The sequence below is a fragment of the Centroberyx gerrardi genome, chromosome 19, assembly GCF_048128805.1.
Source record: "Centroberyx gerrardi isolate f3 chromosome 19, fCenGer3.hap1.cur.20231027, whole genome shotgun sequence".
Lineage (NCBI taxonomy): Eukaryota > Metazoa > Chordata > Actinopteri > Beryciformes > Berycidae > Centroberyx > Centroberyx gerrardi.
This window is the reverse complement of record NC_136015.1, coordinates 26,776,482-26,794,431: the sequence shown is the minus strand read 5'-3', so window position 1 is coordinate 26,794,431 and position 17,950 is coordinate 26,776,482. Positions and strand designations below refer to the sequence as shown.

At 41.0% G+C, this 17,950-nt stretch overlaps 3 protein-coding genes across 3 annotated transcripts in view; 1 reads left to right on the top strand and 2 right to left on the bottom strand.

Moving 5' to 3' along the window:
• Nucleotides 1-17,950, top strand: part of LOC139911314 (BCL2/adenovirus E1B 19 kDa protein-interacting protein 2-like) — a 225,970-nt gene that overhangs the window by 136,871 nt on the left and 71,149 nt on the right. The window lies entirely within an intron of this gene.
• On the bottom strand, nt 1,312-2,720 carry LOC144542809 (E3 ubiquitin-protein ligase TRIM39-like). Its single transcript, XM_078290125.1, has one exon. It carries the CDS (start codon nt 2,718-2,720, stop codon nt 1,323-1,325), a length of 1,398 nt encoding a protein of 465 aa, XP_078146251.1. The 3' UTR covers nt 1,312-1,322.
• On the bottom strand, nt 6,674-14,780 carry LOC139917665 (E3 ubiquitin-protein ligase TRIM39-like). The gene is made up of 4 exons (XM_078290206.1): nt 13,115-14,780; nt 7,347-7,428; nt 7,010-7,129; nt 6,674-6,692 (listed from the first exon to the last, which is right to left on the bottom strand). The coding sequence occupies exons 1-4, from the start codon at nt 14,502-14,504 to the stop codon at nt 6,674-6,676; spliced, it is 1,611 nt and encodes a 536-aa protein (XP_078146332.1). The 5' UTR covers nt 14,505-14,780.

Below are 17,950 nucleotides of genomic sequence, written 5' to 3'. Positions count from 1 at the left end.
CATTTCAGAATATTTTATAGCTGGGGTCTCTGGGACTTCAAACAGAAGTTATATATTATTTTTTGTACAGGACTTCTGAAACATGTCATCAAGACAAAATCATATTTATAAATGGTTCTCATTAAATGAATTTAAGTCATCAAATATCAGCCTGATGAAACAATGTTAAGTGTGTTTTTTGCTCTGGAGTCCTGGAAGCCAAACAGAATATAAGGACTAGCAGACTAATGCTGCGTTCATGTGGATAGATAAATACTTTATTGTCCTCAAGAGGAAATTTGGTTTGTCATGTCAGATTTACCATGCGGGAAAAATGATTCACTTCTGCCTCCTAGTGGTGACTTCAAGTAGGACATGTGGGACAGTAGAGAAAGCTTCAGTTCCTAAATCAGCAACATTACATGAAGTCTGAATCCAAAATGAAATCTCCACCTTTTAAATAAAGTGACAAACTGATTGATAATTCAGAATTAAAATGATGGTACTTTTTAAAGGACTCTAGATAACTGAAGTCCTCGGTTGACAAAATGAAAACTCTTTTACAGACAGGATCGTCTGGATGTTGGAGATGTTGAACGACAAACTATGAGGTTCTGATTTATTTTCCCAAATGGATATAAAGAGTTTTGTAAATGAAGAGTTCAGCTGAGCCTGGATCTGTTGCTGTAAATATTAGAGTCAGTCCAGGATCTGCTGCAGTTTAAATGATTTAACTACAAAGAGAAGACGAGTTACAGTGGAGAGAAACTCTAAGAACCTGGAATAAAGTTAGATCAAATAAATTTAACACTTCAGATGAAGAACCAAAGAAGACAGGATGAACTTTTACCTGCAATCTAAATATAGAGAAAATTCACTTTAACAAAGTAGAGCTCGTCTACTTTGAGGTAATGTAAAACATTTTCTTATTTATTTGAATGTTATAGATTATTTCAATATTTATTAATTTCATTTTTTGTTATTTTATATTATTTATATATTCTTTCTTTCTTGTGTTTTATTTGCCTTCAATAATCTTTTTAGCACTGAGATTTCCTTTAATGTTTTTATATTGTTTTGTTTTGTTTGTTATTTATTTTTGTTGTTATAGATGTCATCCACATCACCATGACAGCTACATCATCATTAGGACAACATGGGCACATGTTGACGACATCACAGATTAGAGAGTTGATTATATTCACTGATTCTATGTAATGAATCCTTAAAATGAGCGATATTCCTCTTATCGAAATGGATAGCTTCTGTACATAAAATCATCATCATGAGAATCACCATCATCATCATCATCATCTTCATCATCAGAATCATCATCATCATCTCTAACTGTGCTGTTCCACTGTTACAGAGACCTTCACTGGTAAAATCTTCAGAGAGAGTTTATTCCCAGTGCCAATGTATGGAAACAGTCTGTCAGTGAAAGTGTGTGTGAAGGTGTGTATGTGTGTGTTAGTATCAGGATCAGAGAATGACAGCTTTCCTCTGTTCCAGTCCAGATGCAGTCTGATCCTCTGGAGCTTCTTCTTCACTGGGAGAAAAGTGGCTGGATCTGATGGGGAGACTGCTCTGTATTTACCATCAGAGAACCATATTGTCCATAATCCAGAATGTATGCGTCCCTTCCTCTGGACAGACTCTGTTAACACGCCCACTGCCCAGTGTGTACTGTCTCCAACCTCAACATCCCAGCTGTGAGTTCCTGAGTTAAAGCCCTCAGATCCCAGGACAGAGTAGGAGTCAAACCTCTCTGGGTTTTCAGGAAGCTTCTGTCTCTCTCCACGTCTCACACTGGTCAGATCTTCAGACAGGATGAGTCCTGGATGGGCAGTGTTGGGGTCCAGAATCACAGGAATGTAGGAGACCATCTCCTTCATCTTGTCCCAGACTGTGAAGCTCAGGTTGCCCAGGTGTTTGGCCTCGTCTATCAGAGCTCCTGAGACCAGCTGTGGATCCTCCAGCAGGGGGCGCTGGACTCTTTCCACTGTAGCCTTGTAGTTCTGCAGGAACGAGACGTCTTCAGCTCTCAGCTCCTTCTCTATGGCTCTGACTGTGTCTGAAAGAGCTGCTATCTCTCTGCTCAGACCCTCGATCTTCTCCTTCATCGTCCGACTCTTCTGCTCCTCTTCCTCCCTCAGTGCAGCGATCCTGGCCTCCTCTTCCTCTTGTAGAAACTGGTGAAGCTTCTTAAACTCCTCCTTAATCTGCCTCTCTGTGTGTCGGGCCTGGACCTTAATGTGTTCTGCTGTTTGATCACAGTTTCCTTTAACTTCATTAAAGAGCTTCAGTTTCTCCTTTAAGGGCTTCAGTGATTCCTGAAGTTCCTCCTTGTGATCCAGTGCAGCTTCATCGATGGGTCTGAATCTGTGGTCGGTGTGTGTTTTTGAATCCCGACAGACAAGACACACTGTCTGCTGATGGTCCAGACAGAAGAGCTTGAGTTTCTCAGAGTGCAGACTGCAGAGAAGCTCAGATCCTGCTGAAGCTCTCTGATCTCTCTCCAGTAAGAAAGACTCACACAGGTTCTTTAACACCAAGTTACAAGGTGGTTTTCTCTTTGAAGATCTTCTCTTACAAAGTGGACACTCATGTATTTGTTTCTCTGTCCACCAGCTCTGCAGACAGGCTTTACAGAAGCTGTGGCTACATGACAGGACGACAGGATCTTTAAAGATGTCCTGGCAGACAGAACAGGAGAAATCCTCCTCTGATCTGGAAGACATTTTCTCTCTGAGTGAAGCTAAAAACTCACCAGACAGCTCAAACAGGAAGTCAGTCAGTTGTGGTATCACTCCCTCCTCTAGAAAGTTCCCTGAAAGTTACTTTGACTTTGACTTGTTTCTTCTAAAAGTCAGCAGCAGGTTGAAGTGGCAGTATTCCCAGTATTCCCAGTATTCCCAGTATTCCCAGTATTCCCTCCTGTAGCTGTCCTCCCTCAGTGGAAGTCGTGGGTTTGGTCTGAAGGTGAATCTTATCGTCTGTCTCTCGGTGTGTGTGTCTCTTATCAGTGAGGAGTGAAGAATAATAAACTCTGTTTCCTGGTTTGTCTCAGGTGAGTCAGGTAAGGGGCGGAGCTTTGTCAGCCCATTTCTCCTAAATGCTCAGCTGTTTACTGTACTGTATTACTTTGACATACCATTGACTGTACAGAAAAGTTATACATTATTAAGAATATATAACAAATCAAAGACGCCCAATTTATAATCCTAAATCTTCAAATCTTTTTCTGTTTTGTCTGAACAGGATATGCAGCATTGCATAAAAGGAAAAAGACAATTTTCAAAAGATAAAGTTTTCTTTTTCATTCATAATTGCCTACCTGTTACAACATGCTGTAACCAACATGGGTGCATCAATGAAATTACAGATGAGATACGCAGGCAGCTGCTCTTATAGACTTACGTTGAAAGTTAAACATTCATGAAGAACCCACAAACAACATTTTTCCAATAACATTTAATAGAAGAACAACGATTAAAGAACAATTTACATTTTATTTAACCCCCGAAAGCCCAGACCAGACCTTGTAGCCCCATCTGTCCATGACCTCCTCACTCAAAATCCACATATCTTGAACATTTGAAAATATGAATTTCAATATTTCAAGGATTGATTCCTGTTCATCCTCAAGTATTTCCAACATCTCAGAGGGGTCAGAGGTCACCTCATCCTCCTCCATGCTCAGGATCTGCAGCAACTAGACTGGAAGAGTTGATGATTTTTCTGAACCCACTCCCCAGTCTGCGAATATGAAGAGTTAAAAAAGATGAAGGGATATGAGCATGATGATGATAATAAAATACTAAATAATATTTTAAATGTATTTTCAGATGAAGCCCACATGTAAGAATTTAAAATGAAATTCTCACCAACTTGAGATACACTTTATTACTTTCCATCCCAATCACACCTTACAGGAGAAACTTTACACCAAACCTACTTTCTGCAGCGGAGCCTCCTCCTCCGCTTGATCCTCCTCCTGTAACAAATAACAATAAAAAACAGCATAACCATGTTCACTGAATGCTGTCCTAATCATAAATCCACAGGACTGGGTTATAAAAGGTGTACAAAGGTTCAATTTATTTGCTCTTCTATCGCAAACACAGTCCTTGCATCAATAAAAATGAATTACTCATTACAGGGTCATGCATGATATATCAAGACAGAAAGTGAACTACATTACCTCTCTAAAGGACCACACAAATAAACCAGATAACTGAATAATGTGGATATTACATTCCCCCTAGCTTAACACTAGCTATCCCGAACAAAAGCCGTCAAATAAGACAGTCCTGCAAAGTACAGGCACTCTGTGAACCATGCAGAACAGTTTCCTGAGCTACCATCAGCTACTATCATGTACTGTAGTGGGAGCTAATGCTAGCCAACTTAGTTACATGCTTAAATATGATGCAGCTAACTAACTAGAATCCAGAGTGTATTTCTTGAATTTGAAGTCACCCCCATAAAGGAATAGTTCACCCAAACATTTTAATTCCGTCATTACCTACTCATCCTCATGCCAGTACAAACTCAGGTGAGTGTTTTTTCTTCTTACAACTGACCAGCAGCTCAGGCTCACTTCAAGTAAAATTTCTGTGTCACCTTTGTATTTACACAAAACAAATCTAGTTAACATGACAGTTTAATCCAGTTGATTACAAAACACTAGAAGAAGTTGTGGTGCATCTAAAGTCTTCTACCTGCTGCCTTGATACTCTACCGACAAACCTTTTTAAGAATGTTTTTGATTGTATTGCATCAGATTTACTGCAGAGAGTCAACAGTTCCCTTTTATCAGGTGATTTCCGTAAGGCCTTGAAAACTTCAGAAAATAATCTTCTTGATGAATCTTGATGCCTCAATAATTAGTAATTACAGGCCCATATCGAATCTGCCGTTTCTAAGTAAAATAATCGAAAAGGTTGTCTTCCTACAACTTAACAGTTTCCTGACCTCCAACAATACTCTTGATATCTTCCAATTGGGATTTCGGTCCCACCACAGCCCTGAGACCGCTCTAGTAAAGGTTTTAAATGACATTCGTTTTAATATGGACTGCGGAAAAATCTCAGTTCTAGTTTTATTGGACCTTAGTGCCGCATTTGATACAGTAGACCATGACAGACTGGTAGGCAGACTGGAAAAATGGGTAGGGCTGTCAGGCACAGTCCTAAACTGGTTTAAATCTTACTTACAAGACAGAGACTACTTTGTTTCTATTGGTAACTGCGTATCTGAGCGAACAAAAATGTCATGTGGAGTTCCCCAGGGGTCGATCCTCGGGCCTCTTCTGTTCAATCTCTACATGCTGCCACTAGCTCAAATTATGCAAAACAACAGTATTTCCTATCATAATTATGCAGACGACACTCAGATCTACATATCTTTATCAACAGATGACTACGGTCCAATAGACTAAAGAAGTGCATTGAACAAATCAATGACTGGATGTGCCACAATTTTCTGCAACTAAATAAAGATAAAACTGAAATAATTGTTTTTGGTGCCAAAGAGGAGAGACTTAAAGTCACGGCTCACCTTGAATCCCTCTCACTGGAGACTAAAAACCAAGTCAGAAGTCTTGGTGTAGTTACGGACTCTGACCTAAACTTCAACAGCCACATCAAGACAATTACAAAATCTGCCTTCTATCACCTTAAAAATATCGCAAGAATTAAAGAATTCACGTCCAAGCAGGACCTTGAAGAACTTGTTCATGCATTTATTTTTAGTAGGCTTGCCTGCTGTAACAGTGTCTTTACAGTCTCTCTAAAAAAGCTCTGAGAGAACTGCAGCTCATCCAGAATTCTGCTGCCAGGGTTCAGACCAGGACTAAGAACATGGACCACATCAGACCAGGACTAAGAACATGGATCACATGGACCACATCAGACCAGGACTAAGAACATGGACCACATCAGACCAGGACTAAGAACATGGACCACATGGACCACATCAGACCAGGACTAAGAACATGGACCACATCAGACCAGGACTAAGAACATGGACCACATCAGACCAGGATTAAGCACATGGACCACATCAGTCCAGTGCTGAGATCACTGCATTGGCTTCCTATGTGCCAAAGAACTGAGTTTAAAATCCTGTTGCATGTTTATAAAGCACTAAACGGTTTAGACCCCTCAGGTCTTCAGGTGCTGGTCTGCTTCCTGTCCCAGGGTCAGAACAAAGCATGGAGAAGCAGCTTTTAGTTTTTATGTTCCTCAGGCCTGGAACAAACTCCCAGAACATCTGAGGTCTGCCTCCACTTTACAATCTTTTGAATCAGGGCTTAAAACTTTTCTGTTCTCCAGGGCTTTTTAAGAAATTTAGGGCAATATCTGCACTGGAATATTTATTTATTTTTTATCTTTTACATTTTCTTTTAAAAGTGATTTTAATGCACTTTCACTTTTCTTTATCTTTTTTATCTTTTTAATCTTTTTAGTCTTTATTTTTCTTTTATGTAAAGCACTTTGAATTGCCGTTGTGTATGAAATGTGCTACATAAATAAACTTGCCTTGCCTAATAGAAGTAGTAGTAGTAACAGTAGAAGCTGGTGGAAGCAGTATTTTTGTATTTCAAACTACTCAGATTGTAGTACTTTGTAGAATAGATCAGATTTCTATTAAATCAAATTCAGATTCAGACTGCGTCACTTTATTTTCACTAGAACACACTGATGATCCTGTTGAGACAAGAATCAGGCAACCAGGTACCTGTATGGTGTTGTTATGGTTGTTGCTTTTTTGGTATTGGTTTGGTGTATTTCAGTTTTGGTTATTTTGTTGTTTGTTTGTTTGTCAGTTTTGGTTATTTTGTTGTTTGTTTTTAAGTTTTGGTTATTTTGTTGTTCAGTTTTGGTTATACACGTTGTTTAGTTTTTGTTTTGACATGTCATTGTGGTTTGCATTTTTGGTTGGGTTTAGTTTGGATGTTTTTTTCATGTTTAATTTGAGGTATGAAGTACTCTTTATTTGTCACTCACCTTGTCTGAAGCCTCACCTTGCTGCTGCTGTCTGGTGGGATTTGATCCAGACCTCCAGGCCATGTGACTCCAGAGTGGAGGGTCTTACCTCGACACGATCTGTGAGCTCAGAGTGGAGGGTCTTACCTCGACACGATCTGTGAGCTCAGAGTGGAGGGTCTTACCTCGACACTATCTGTGACTCCAGAGTGGAGGGTCTTACCTCGACACAATCTGTGACTCCAGAGTGGAGGGTCTTACCTCGACACAATCTGTGACTCCAGAGTGGAGGGTCTTACCTCGACACAATCTGTGACTCCAGAGTGGAGGGTCTTACCTCGACACTATCTGTGACTCCAGAGTGGAGGGTCTTACCTCGACACTATCTGTGACTCCAGAGTGGAGGGTCTTACCTCGACACTATCTGTGAGCTCAGAGGGAAGCTGCTCCACAAACACTAAGTCCCAAAGGGAAAGTCAAGAACTTATTAAGGAGCACGCTGTAGGAAATTCAAATGTAAATACTTTTTTTTTTCAAAAACACATTGACACAGCATCATAGAAATACAGGCCGATGCAAGATGCAATATGTACAGTTCCACTTCATATTTAATGTAATTATTCCAGGGTTTAACCCCTTGTTTAATAGTCTTTCTACAAGAGTAAATGATGCCAATTTGTCCTGGTGCTCAGTCTGGTAGAGGGTCTTCCTCGTAACATGACAGTCCTTTGTTCAATTCCAGCCTAACAGTGATTTTTTTTCTCTATGCATGTAGCCTTAAAAATGACAAACAGTTCGGTTGTTCCTCTTGCTCTCTCTGTCCGGCTTGATGCAGCTCCACCGATCAGCTCTGTACAATAAACTTAAAACAAACACTCCTACCTGCTTTTAAGGTAAAAAAAAAAAAAAAAACTATACTTCTACAAGTGTTATCTCAAGTAGATGAGGATCAAACAACAGTTTCCTACCTTTCCTACCCAACAGTTTCCGTTAGCTAGCTAACGTTAGCATGTTCAGCCTCTCAGAAACCAGGAGAGCAGAGCAGCAGCTCAGAATGGGACCAGTTCATTTTTCCAGTATCTGTATCAAATTAAAAGTTTCATCAACAGAAATGTATGTCACTTCTAACAAAAATCAAAAAACAGGTAGCCAACGAGTTAATCAGCTAAAGGTAGAGACCTTTGGCAGTGCCAAGCCGCGTTCATGCCATGTCAGATTCACCGTAAATACGACCTGCCGACTGGGAAAAACCCTTCATGTCAGTCAGCCTCCAGATGGTGATTACAAGTAATTACAATTCCAAGTAAAGACTGAAAATCTCTGAGAAAAAAAGCTTCTGACGCCGTCTGACCCAGTGGCTCAAAGTGCTGGATCGCTGTTAGAAAGTTCAGAGGTTGTGGGTTCAAGCCTCAGTAAACTGGTATATTTCACAAGCCAACATCCTGAGAAGAGATTGAAAATCTCTGAGAAACAATGCTGACCCAGTGGCTCAGACTGCTGGAGGACTCCATGACAGTTTGTGGGTTGAGGAAGTCCGTGTCTTTTGAAAGCCAACATGCCGAGTAAAGATTGAAAAGCTCTGAGAGAAGAGCTGAGAGTGTGAAGCGACCTGGTGGAGCGACGGAGGTGTCAACACACACCTGGAGACGTGAGGATGAGCTGTCGCTGGTTCAATCCTCACTCCGTCACCAGGAGCTGGAACACCAAGAAACCTTTCCATCTGCAGTGAGGAGGTTGGGAAAGAGACATTTTACCAACATGTCAAGGTTTTAAAAAATACTGGAGATGTTTGGCTCTTGCATGATGTGTGCATTGTAAAAACAAACAGCCACCACCTGCTCATAAGGGGAAAGGCAGTACCAATGTTGACCCTAAGTTTATAGTTCTTTTACACATTGTTGATGGATTTCTTTATAGTGTCTCTCCAGTGAATTACATGTAGTGTCTGCACCTAAGTCTTCTGTATATCTGTCTGTAGCAGCTGTAGTCTTTACCAGTCATGATAAAGACTTTACAGACTGAGTTCAGCAACATCTCTCCTCCATCAGGGATCGAACCGACATCCAGACTGACAGAGAAACCAGCTGCTGATCCTGCTGAGCTGTTTCTGAGGTTCAGCTTGTTCCTGTTCATCATCTTATTTCTACAAGTCTTCACACTGCTGACAACAAGAACATGAAACACTTCAGACTGAGAGAGCCGGGACTCAAACCAGCGTCTTTATGAAAGACAAGCAGCTGCTGATCTCACTGAGCTACAGACAAGAAGCTCTGACTCTTCATCAGTTTATTTATAGGTTCAGTTAATATAGAAGTGTTCAAACTACTGATGATGAATGACATCATCTCAGAGCAACAACCAACCTGCTGGGATCTTAATCAGCTCGTTAAGATGATTGAACATGATTGAAACTTGAGGTTTGAAGCAGCAACCTGCTGCATCACATCCAGCTGTTTATCCCACTGAGCTAGTTTTCCTTTTCTTCTTCTGCTCTCATAAGTCCTGTCAAGGATCTGTCAAGAGGTGGCTCTATGTAATGATGTGTGTATGAAACATAAACAGCAGGGTCAGAAATGAACAGGGGCTCAGGAAAAAAAATACCTTTGAAAGTTAAAAAAAAATAATAATAATAATAAATGAGCCTCATAATTAAGAGTTCTCTCTTTTGCTTTTCACCCCGACTGCATTTTTTTGTTGTTGAGTTGTCAAATAAGTGGTAAGTAGCAGTAATGGGAGTAGTAGTAGTAGTAGTAGTAGTAGTAGTAGTAGTAGTAGTAGTAGTAGTAGTAGTAGCAGTAGTAGTAGTAGTAGTAGTAGTAGCAGTAGAAGCTGGTGGAAGCAGTATTTTTGTATTTCAAACCACTCAGATTGCAGTACTTTGTAGAATAGATCAGATTTCTATTAAATGAAACAGGAACTTTCAGATTCAGATTGCATCACTTTATTTTCACTAGAACACACTGATGATCCTGTTGAGACAAGAATCCTGATGAGGAAACAAGAAGAAAAACAAACAGGCATCCAGTCAGAAGTTTTAAAGTAAAACTGTAGACAGACGTGTTTTTGTTTTGTTCCCACTTTTGTTTCTGAACCACCAGGAACCTGCATGGTGTTGTTCTTTTAGTATGGTTTTATTTGTTGTTTTTAGTTTGGGTTGTTTTGTTGTTTGTTTTTTAGTTTTGGTTATTTTGTTGTTTGTTTTTTAGTTTTGGTTGTTTGGTTGTTTGTTTTTAGTTTTGGTTATTTTGTTGTTTGTGTTTAGTTTTGGTTATTTGGTTGTTTGTTTTTTAGTTTTGGTTGTTTGTGTTTAGTTTTGGTTGTTTGGTTGTTTGTTTATTAGTTTTGGTTATACACCTTGTTTAGTCTTGTTTTAGTGTTTTGTTTTGACATGTCGTCGTGGTTTGAAGACATTTTTGGTTTAGTTTGTTTTTTTGTTTAATTTGAGGTATTAAGTACTGTCATGTTGGTTCTTTATTTGTCACACACCTTGTCTGAAGCCAGGTGTGTGTTTGCTTCTGTCAGTGACTGTGTATGTGGATAAGTGTGTGTGTGTGTGTGTGTGTGTGTGTGTGTGTGTACTAACTTATTTGGGAGGTAATATTGAGTCAGCTGTACCTTCGACAACAATCAGGGATTCAAAGCATATGAAAATCCATTACATGTCAGAATATTTTATAGCTGGGGTCTCTGGGACTTCAAACAGAAGTTATATATTATTTTTTGTACAGGACTTCTGAAACATGTCATCAAGACAAAACCATATTTATAAATGGTTCTCATGAAATTAGTTTAAGTCATCAAATATCAGCCTGATGAAACAATGTTAAGTGTGTTTTTTGCTCTGGAGTCCTGGAACCCAAACAGAATATAAGGACTAGCAGACTAATGCTGCGTTCATGTGGATAGATAAATACTTTATTGTCCTCAAGAGGAAATTTGGTTTGTCATGTCAGATTTACCATGCGGGAAAAATGATTCACTTCTGCCTCCTAGTGGTGACTTCAAGTAGGACATGTGGGACAGTAGAGAAAGCTTCAATTCCTAAATCACCAACATTACATGAAGTCTGAATCCAAAATGAAATCTCCACCTTTTAAATAAAGTGACAAACTGATTGTTAATTCAGAATTAAAATGATGGTACTTTTCAATATTTATTCATTTTTCCCCTTTGTTTGCTGTGGTTGTTATAGCTGTCATCCACATCACCGTGACAACTACATCATCATCAGGACAACATGGGCACATCTTGATGACATCACAGATTAGAAAGTTGACTATATTCATTGACTAGAAGTAATAATAACTGATATATGTTTATATAATGAATCTTTAAAATGAGCGGTATTCCCATTACAAAAATGGATGGATTGCATACATGACATCATCTTCATCATCATCATCATCATCATCATCATCTCTAACTGTGCTGTTCCAGTGTTAAGGTCAGTTTATATACAGCGAGTTCTGATCGCTACAAAGTCACAACATTACATCATCGCTCAACTTTGATTTTGGACGCTGTCGCTCATAAAAAGTAGAAACACTAGAGCGATTATAGAACGCATCGCAGAGGTTCAGTCATTTGCTCTCATCTAGTTACTTTACTTTGTTACTGTAGTTCTAAATAGCAACTAGTTACTTTACTAAGTTAGTCTTTATTAAAAGTAACTCAGTCGAGTGCTTTCAAGTCACCCGCTTAAAAACTTCACAACCTTTATGTCTTCTGGTGATGTTCTCACTAGCAGGCTATAGAAATCATCACCGAGTACACTGCTGTTATCTACTTATCTGTTATCTACTTATCTGTTATCTACTCATCTGTTATCTACTTATCTGTTATCTACTTATCTGTTATCTACTTATCTGTTATCTACTCATCTGTTATCTACTCATCTGTTATCTACTTATCTGTTATCTACTTATCTGTTATCTACTCATCTGTTATCTACTCATCTGTTATCTACTCATCTGTTATCTACTCATCTGTCATCTACTTATCTGTTATCTACTCATCTGTTATCTACTCATCTGTTATCTACTTATCTGTTATCTACTCATCTGTTATCTACTCATCTGTTATCTACTTATCTGTTATCTACTCATCTGTTATCTACTCATCTGTTATCTACTTATCTGTTATCTACTCATCTGTTATCTACTCATCTGTTATCTACTTATCTGTTATCTACTCATCTGTTATCTACTCATCTGTTATCTACTTATCTGTTATCTACTCATCTGTTATCTACTCATCTGTTATCTACTTATCTGTTATCTACTCATCTGTTATCTACTCATCTGTTATCTACTTATCTGTTAACAAGCAGCTTTCATTTATTCGGGGTCTGATCGTCTTTATGGTAAACTAGTATGATCACAGAGGCGGCCTTGATTAATCATGTCTGGTCTAATAAATAAACAGCGATAGCTTCACAACACGCTGACAGGTGCTTTCAGATCTCAGATGTTCAGTAACAGTTCTGTTCTGACTCTTCTTCCATCAGTTCAGAGTGATGCAGATATTCAGCTTGTGAAGTTTATTGTTGTGTCTGTTCTGAAGCAAGTCGGAGCTCCAGACTCCACCCGGCTGCTGCATCTGCTTTTTATAACGCCATGTAACCAAGTAGATTTTCTTAATTGCACTAATTGAAAATTTGACCATTTGAAAGGAAAATAATAATAATGCAGTTTGTAAACCGGTCTGCAGAATAGCCTAATGTACCTGCATGTTATGTAACTGCTTTTGCAATGTTATTTTTCACTCTTTCTTTTTAAATAAGAAGTTTCATTCAAGTAAATCTATTGTCTTTATCCAGGTCTAGATAAATAGCATAAATTGTCTCCTCAGTGTACGTTTTATTCTACAGTCTATTACAAAAGTACGCTCTTCCAGAGCTGCTGATTACGTTTAATTTGAGCTCAGAGAATTAATCGACGTTAGGATGAGAGAGTTCCATAATGTTGTCATGACAACTGAGCCAGCGATGGGGTCAAAGTTCAATCCGATTTAAGTCTCAGCGACGGGCGCAACGACCATCGCAACGATGACAGATCGCCTGTCGCTGGAAGTATAAACAACATGTCATGTGACCGACGATAGAATATGATCATCGCCATGGTGACGATCATAAATCGCTGTACTATAAACTGCCTTTACAGAGACCTTCACTGGTAAAATCTTCAGAGAGAGTTCATTCACAGTGCCAATGTATGGAAACAGCCTGTCAGTGAAAGTGTGTGTGAAGGTGTGTATGTGTGTGTTAGTATCAGGATCAGAGAATGACAGCTTTCCTCTGTTCCAGTCCAGATGCAGTCTGATCCTCTGGAGCTTCTTCTTCACTGGGAGATCAGTGTCTGGATCTGGTGGGAAGAGTGTGTATGTACCATTACAGAACATTATTCTCCATAATCCAGACTGTATGCGTCCCTTCCTCTGGACAGACTCTGATATCACACCCAGACTCCAGTATGTACTGTCTCCAACCTCAACATCCCAGTTGTGAGTTCCTGAGTTAAAGCCCTCAGATCCCAGGACAGACCAGTAGGAGTCAAACCTCTCTGGGTTTTCAGGAACCTGCTGTTCTTCTCCCCATCTCACACTGGTCAGATCTTCAGACAGGATGAGTTCTGGATATGCAGTGTTTGGGTCCAGAATCACAGGAGTGTAGGAGACCATCTCCTTCATCTTGTCCCAGACTGTGAAGCTCAGGTTGCCCAGGTGTTTGGCCTCGTCTATCAGAGCTCCTGAGACCAGCTGTGGATCCTCCAGCAGGGGGCGCTGGACTCTTTCCACTGTAGCCTTGTAGTTCTGCAGGAACGAGACGTCTTCAGCTCTCAGCTCCTTCTCTATGGCTCTGACTGTGTCTGAAAGAGCTGCTATCTCTCTGCTCAGACCCTCGATCTTCTCCTTCATCGTCCGACTCTTCTGCTCCTCTTCCTCCCTCAGTGCAGCGATCCTGGCCTCCTCTTCCTCTTGTAGAAACTGGTGAAGCTTCTTAAACTCCTCCTTAATCTGCCTCTCTGTGTGTCGGGCCTGGACCTTAATGTGTTCTGCTGTTTGATCACATTTTCCTTTAACTTTATTAAAGAGCTTCAGTTTCTCTTTTAAGGACTTCAGTGATTTCTGAAGTTCCTCCTTGTGATCCAGTGCAGCTTCATCGATGGGTCTGAATCTGTGGTCGGTGTGTGTTGTTGAATGCAGACAGACAACACACACTGTCTGCTGATGGTCCAGACAGAAGAGCTTGAGTTTCTCAGAGTGCAGACTGCAGAGAAGCTCAGATCCTGCTGAAGCTCTCTGATCTCTCTCCAGTAAGAAAGACTCACACAGGTTCTTTAACACCAAGTTACGAGGTGGTTCACTCCTTGAAGATCTTCTCTTACAAAGTGGACACTCATGTATTTGTTTCTCTGTCCACCAGCTCTGCAGACAGGCTTTACAGAAGCTGTGGCTACATGACAGGACGACAGGATCTTTAAAGATGTCACAGCAGACAGAACAGGAGAAATCCTCCTCTGATCTGGAAGACATTTTCTCTCTGAGTGAAGCTGAAAACAAACCAGACAGACCGCTCAAACAGGAAGTGAGTCAGTCAGTTGTGGCACCACTCCCTCCTCTAGAAAGTTCCCTGAAAGTTACTTTGACTTTGAGTCGTGTTTCTTCTAAAACTCACGTTCAGTGTGAGGAGTCAGCAGCAGGTTGAAGTGGCAGTATTCCCCGTATTCCCAGTATTCCCAGTATTCCCAGTATTCCCTCCTGTAGCTGTCCTCCCTCAGTGGAAGTCGTGGGTTTGGTCTGAAGATGAATCTTATCCGTCTCTCGGTGTGTGTGTCTCTTATCAGTGAGGAGTGAAGAATAATAACAACGTGTTTCCTGGTTTGTCTGAGTTGAGTCAGAGAAAGGGGCGGAGCTTTGTCAGGCCAGTTCCTACATGCTCAGTTTGAATCCAAAATGAGATTTCCAAGATCCAGAAGTTAATGATAGTTTTTTTTCTTTTTTTCCAAAATGAATACACAGTATCTTGGAAATGAACTGTGCATTTGTATTTCTAAATCCAGAACACAATAATAATGATCCTGAGATCTTAATTCTTTAAAGGCATGTTAAGTCATTTCTGCCTTGTGAGATCGGCTCCACTGGAGATTTCTGCTGGTCTCCACATGATGAGAGTAGCAGTAGTTTGAATGAGCCTGGAGACAACATTTACTCAGTTTGGGTCCTCACTTAACCAGAGTACCAGTATGTTTTACAGTTGCCCTGTGTATCATTTTTAAAATCTCAACTGCGGGACGTCCCATGGCTCACAGAGTAGAGCGCGTACCGTAAGGCTTAGTCTTTCCCGCAGCGACCCGGGTTCGAATCCGGCCCGCGGTCGTTTGCTGCATGTCCTCCCCCCTCACTCTCTCTCTCTCTCTCTCCCATACCTCTCTGTCAAATGAAGCATAAAAGAAATTCTCAAATGAACGTTGCTACCTTGGTGTAATGACTGTAAACCAATGAGAGCATGTAGAAAACGATTGGTCACCTCTATCTGACACCACTGATATTGTTAGTTCTAGTGTTTCTCCACATTAAGACTACATTTCCCATAAGTCCCGTTGCCTCCTGCCCCCCCTCCCCCTCCCTGAAGAGGATCAACATGTTGGAAGTGATTTCTCCATCTTCCTTTCCCTCCTTCTACCATCATCTTTTCATCTTCATCATCATCATCATCATCATCATCATCATCTCTAACTGTGCTGTTCCACTGTTACAGAGACCTTCACTGGTAAAATCTTCAGAGAGAGTTCATTCGGAGTATTGATGAATGGGAACAGCCTGTCAGTGAAAGTGTGTGTGAAGGTGTGTATGTGTGTGTTAGTATCAGGATCAGAGAATGACAGCTTTCCTCTGTTCCAGTCCAGATGCAGTCTGATCCTCTGGAGCTTCTTCTTCACTGGGAGAACAGTGGCTGGATCTGATGTGGAGAATGTTTTGTATTCACCATCTTTGAACCATATTGTCCATAATCCAGACCGTATGTCTCCCTTCCTCTGGACAGACTCTGCTGCCACACCCAGTCCCCACACTGTATTGTCTCCAACCTCAACATCCCAGCTGTGAGTTCCTGAGTTAAAGCCCTCAGATCCCAGGACAGAGTAGGAGTCAAACCTCTCTGGGTTTTCAGGAAGCTTCTGTCTCTCTCCACGTCTCACACTGGTCAGATCTTCAGACAGGATGAGTCCTGGATCAGCAGTGTTGGGGTCCAGAATCACAGGAGTGTAGGAGACCATCTCCTTCATCTTGTCCCAGACTGTGAAGCTCAGGTTGCCCAGGTGTTTGGCCTCGTCTATCAGAGCTCCTGAGACCAGCTGTGGATCCTCCAGCAGGGGGCGCTGGACTCTTTCCACTGTAGCCTTGTAGTTCTGCAGGAACGAGACGTCTTCAGCTCTCAGCTCCTTCTCTATGGCTCTGACTGTGTCTGAAAGAGCTGCTATCTCTCTGCTCAGACCCTCGATCTTCTCCTTCATCGTCCGACTCTTCTGCTCCTCTTCCTCCCTCAGTGCAGCGATCCTGGCCTCCTCTTCCTCTTGTAGAAACTGGTGAAGCTTCTTAAACTCCTCCTTAATCTGCCTCTCTGTGTGTCGGGCCTGGACCTTAATGTGTTCTGCTGTTCGATCAGTTTCCCCTCCTCCCTCTCTGCTCCCTCCTGTAACTCCTCTCTCTAACAGGCTCAGGTGCTGCATGAGAGGGGCAAACTTGATAAATTTAAATCTTTTATGCAAAACACAGTTCTGGTAGCTCAATCTAGTTGTTACTAAAACATTCAGCAGCAAAAATGATTGTTGTCAGCATAGATTAGTCAGTACGAGAAACACACACCTAGGTCGAGCTACTGTAGGTTCACGCTGTACTGAGAGCAGCATCTGGACAAACTTGTTAAATTTCAAACCTTTTACACAAAAAACAGGTCTGCTGGCTCAATCTAGTTGTTACTGAAATATTTGCCGGCAAAAAAACAACAGTGGGTGGGGAAAATAACTGGCTTCCATACACAACAAGTATATTCCAGTCTCATTATTCAGTTTGGATAATGTCTGTTTCACCTCATCTCTTCTGTGGATAAATGTCTTTTCTCTCTGCAGTTTGCAGGGCCGGCGGGGCGAGACTTGTCCGCGCACGTGTGATTGACAGGCAGGGGCGGGACGCCTCCTTGTGGAAGAGCTGTCCTGATTGGTTGTTTACTCCTGGTTGTGCTGAGATGGAGTGGCTGAGTACAGGGCCTGGGACAGCCACAGAGACCGGGCTTTTCCCTTTTTTTTTCCTGCAGAGCATTTGCTTTATTGATAGCTATCGGGATGTAAAGAGCATTTCAACAAATATAACCAAAATGCTTCTAAAATACATTGCCTACCCTAACTTTAAAGGATAAGGCCGGTGTGTTTTTAATGCATTGCTTACCGTCAACAAATCCTATGAAAATAACAAAATCAACAATGCGTTTGCTCTCTTCGCACGTTCCCTTTTCAGCCGTCAACCTGGAAGTCATTGGCTCCAATTTAAGCTAAAAACCTTTAAATACAGCTCACAAAGACATAGTTTACATTTTAAAAATCTCTAACTGTTACCATGAAAAGTCAGACTGTTGTAGTTATTACCAAATCAAATTCAAACGGGAACAAATTCTTCATTACGCCGGGGACTATTTTCTGTGCTACGGAACTACTTTCCCGAGATGGAAAACGTGTTTACGGTCGGCTTATTAAGTCGTTTGAGGAAAAAGTCGTCCGGCCCGGTGCATCGTGATGATGAAATATGCTGCAGAGCAGCAGCATGGCTCTGTGACGGGTTTTAATAGTTTTTAATACAATGCAGTTCTATGGCTGCTGGGACATGAGGCTGCACTGGGACCGCTACATGAACCAGACTTGTTAGTGAAACAAATTCATTGCTGATTTTGTTATTTTCATAGGATTTGTTGATGGTAAGAAATGCAT

What these genes read in the sequence shown, in the direction of transcription:
- LOC139917665 (XM_078290206.1), bottom strand. Translation starts at nt 14,504, where the DNA reads ATGTCTTCCAGATCAGAGGAGGATTTCTCCTGTTCTGTCTGCTGTGAC. An exon ending in CTCTGTAAAGGCAGTTTATA is followed by an intron (nt 7,429 to 13,114) that starts GTACAGCGATTT and finishes TTTGGGACTTAG; the next exon opens with TGTTTGTGGAGCAGCTTCCC. An exon ending in GAGTCACAGATAGTGTCGAG is followed by an intron (nt 7,130 to 7,346) that starts GTAAGACCCTCC and finishes CTGAGCTCACAG; the next exon opens with ATCGTGTCGAGGTAAGACCC.
- LOC144542809 (XM_078290125.1), bottom strand. Translation starts at nt 2,720, where the DNA reads ATGTCTTCCAGATCAGAGGAGGATTTCTCCTGTTCTGTCTGCCAGGAC.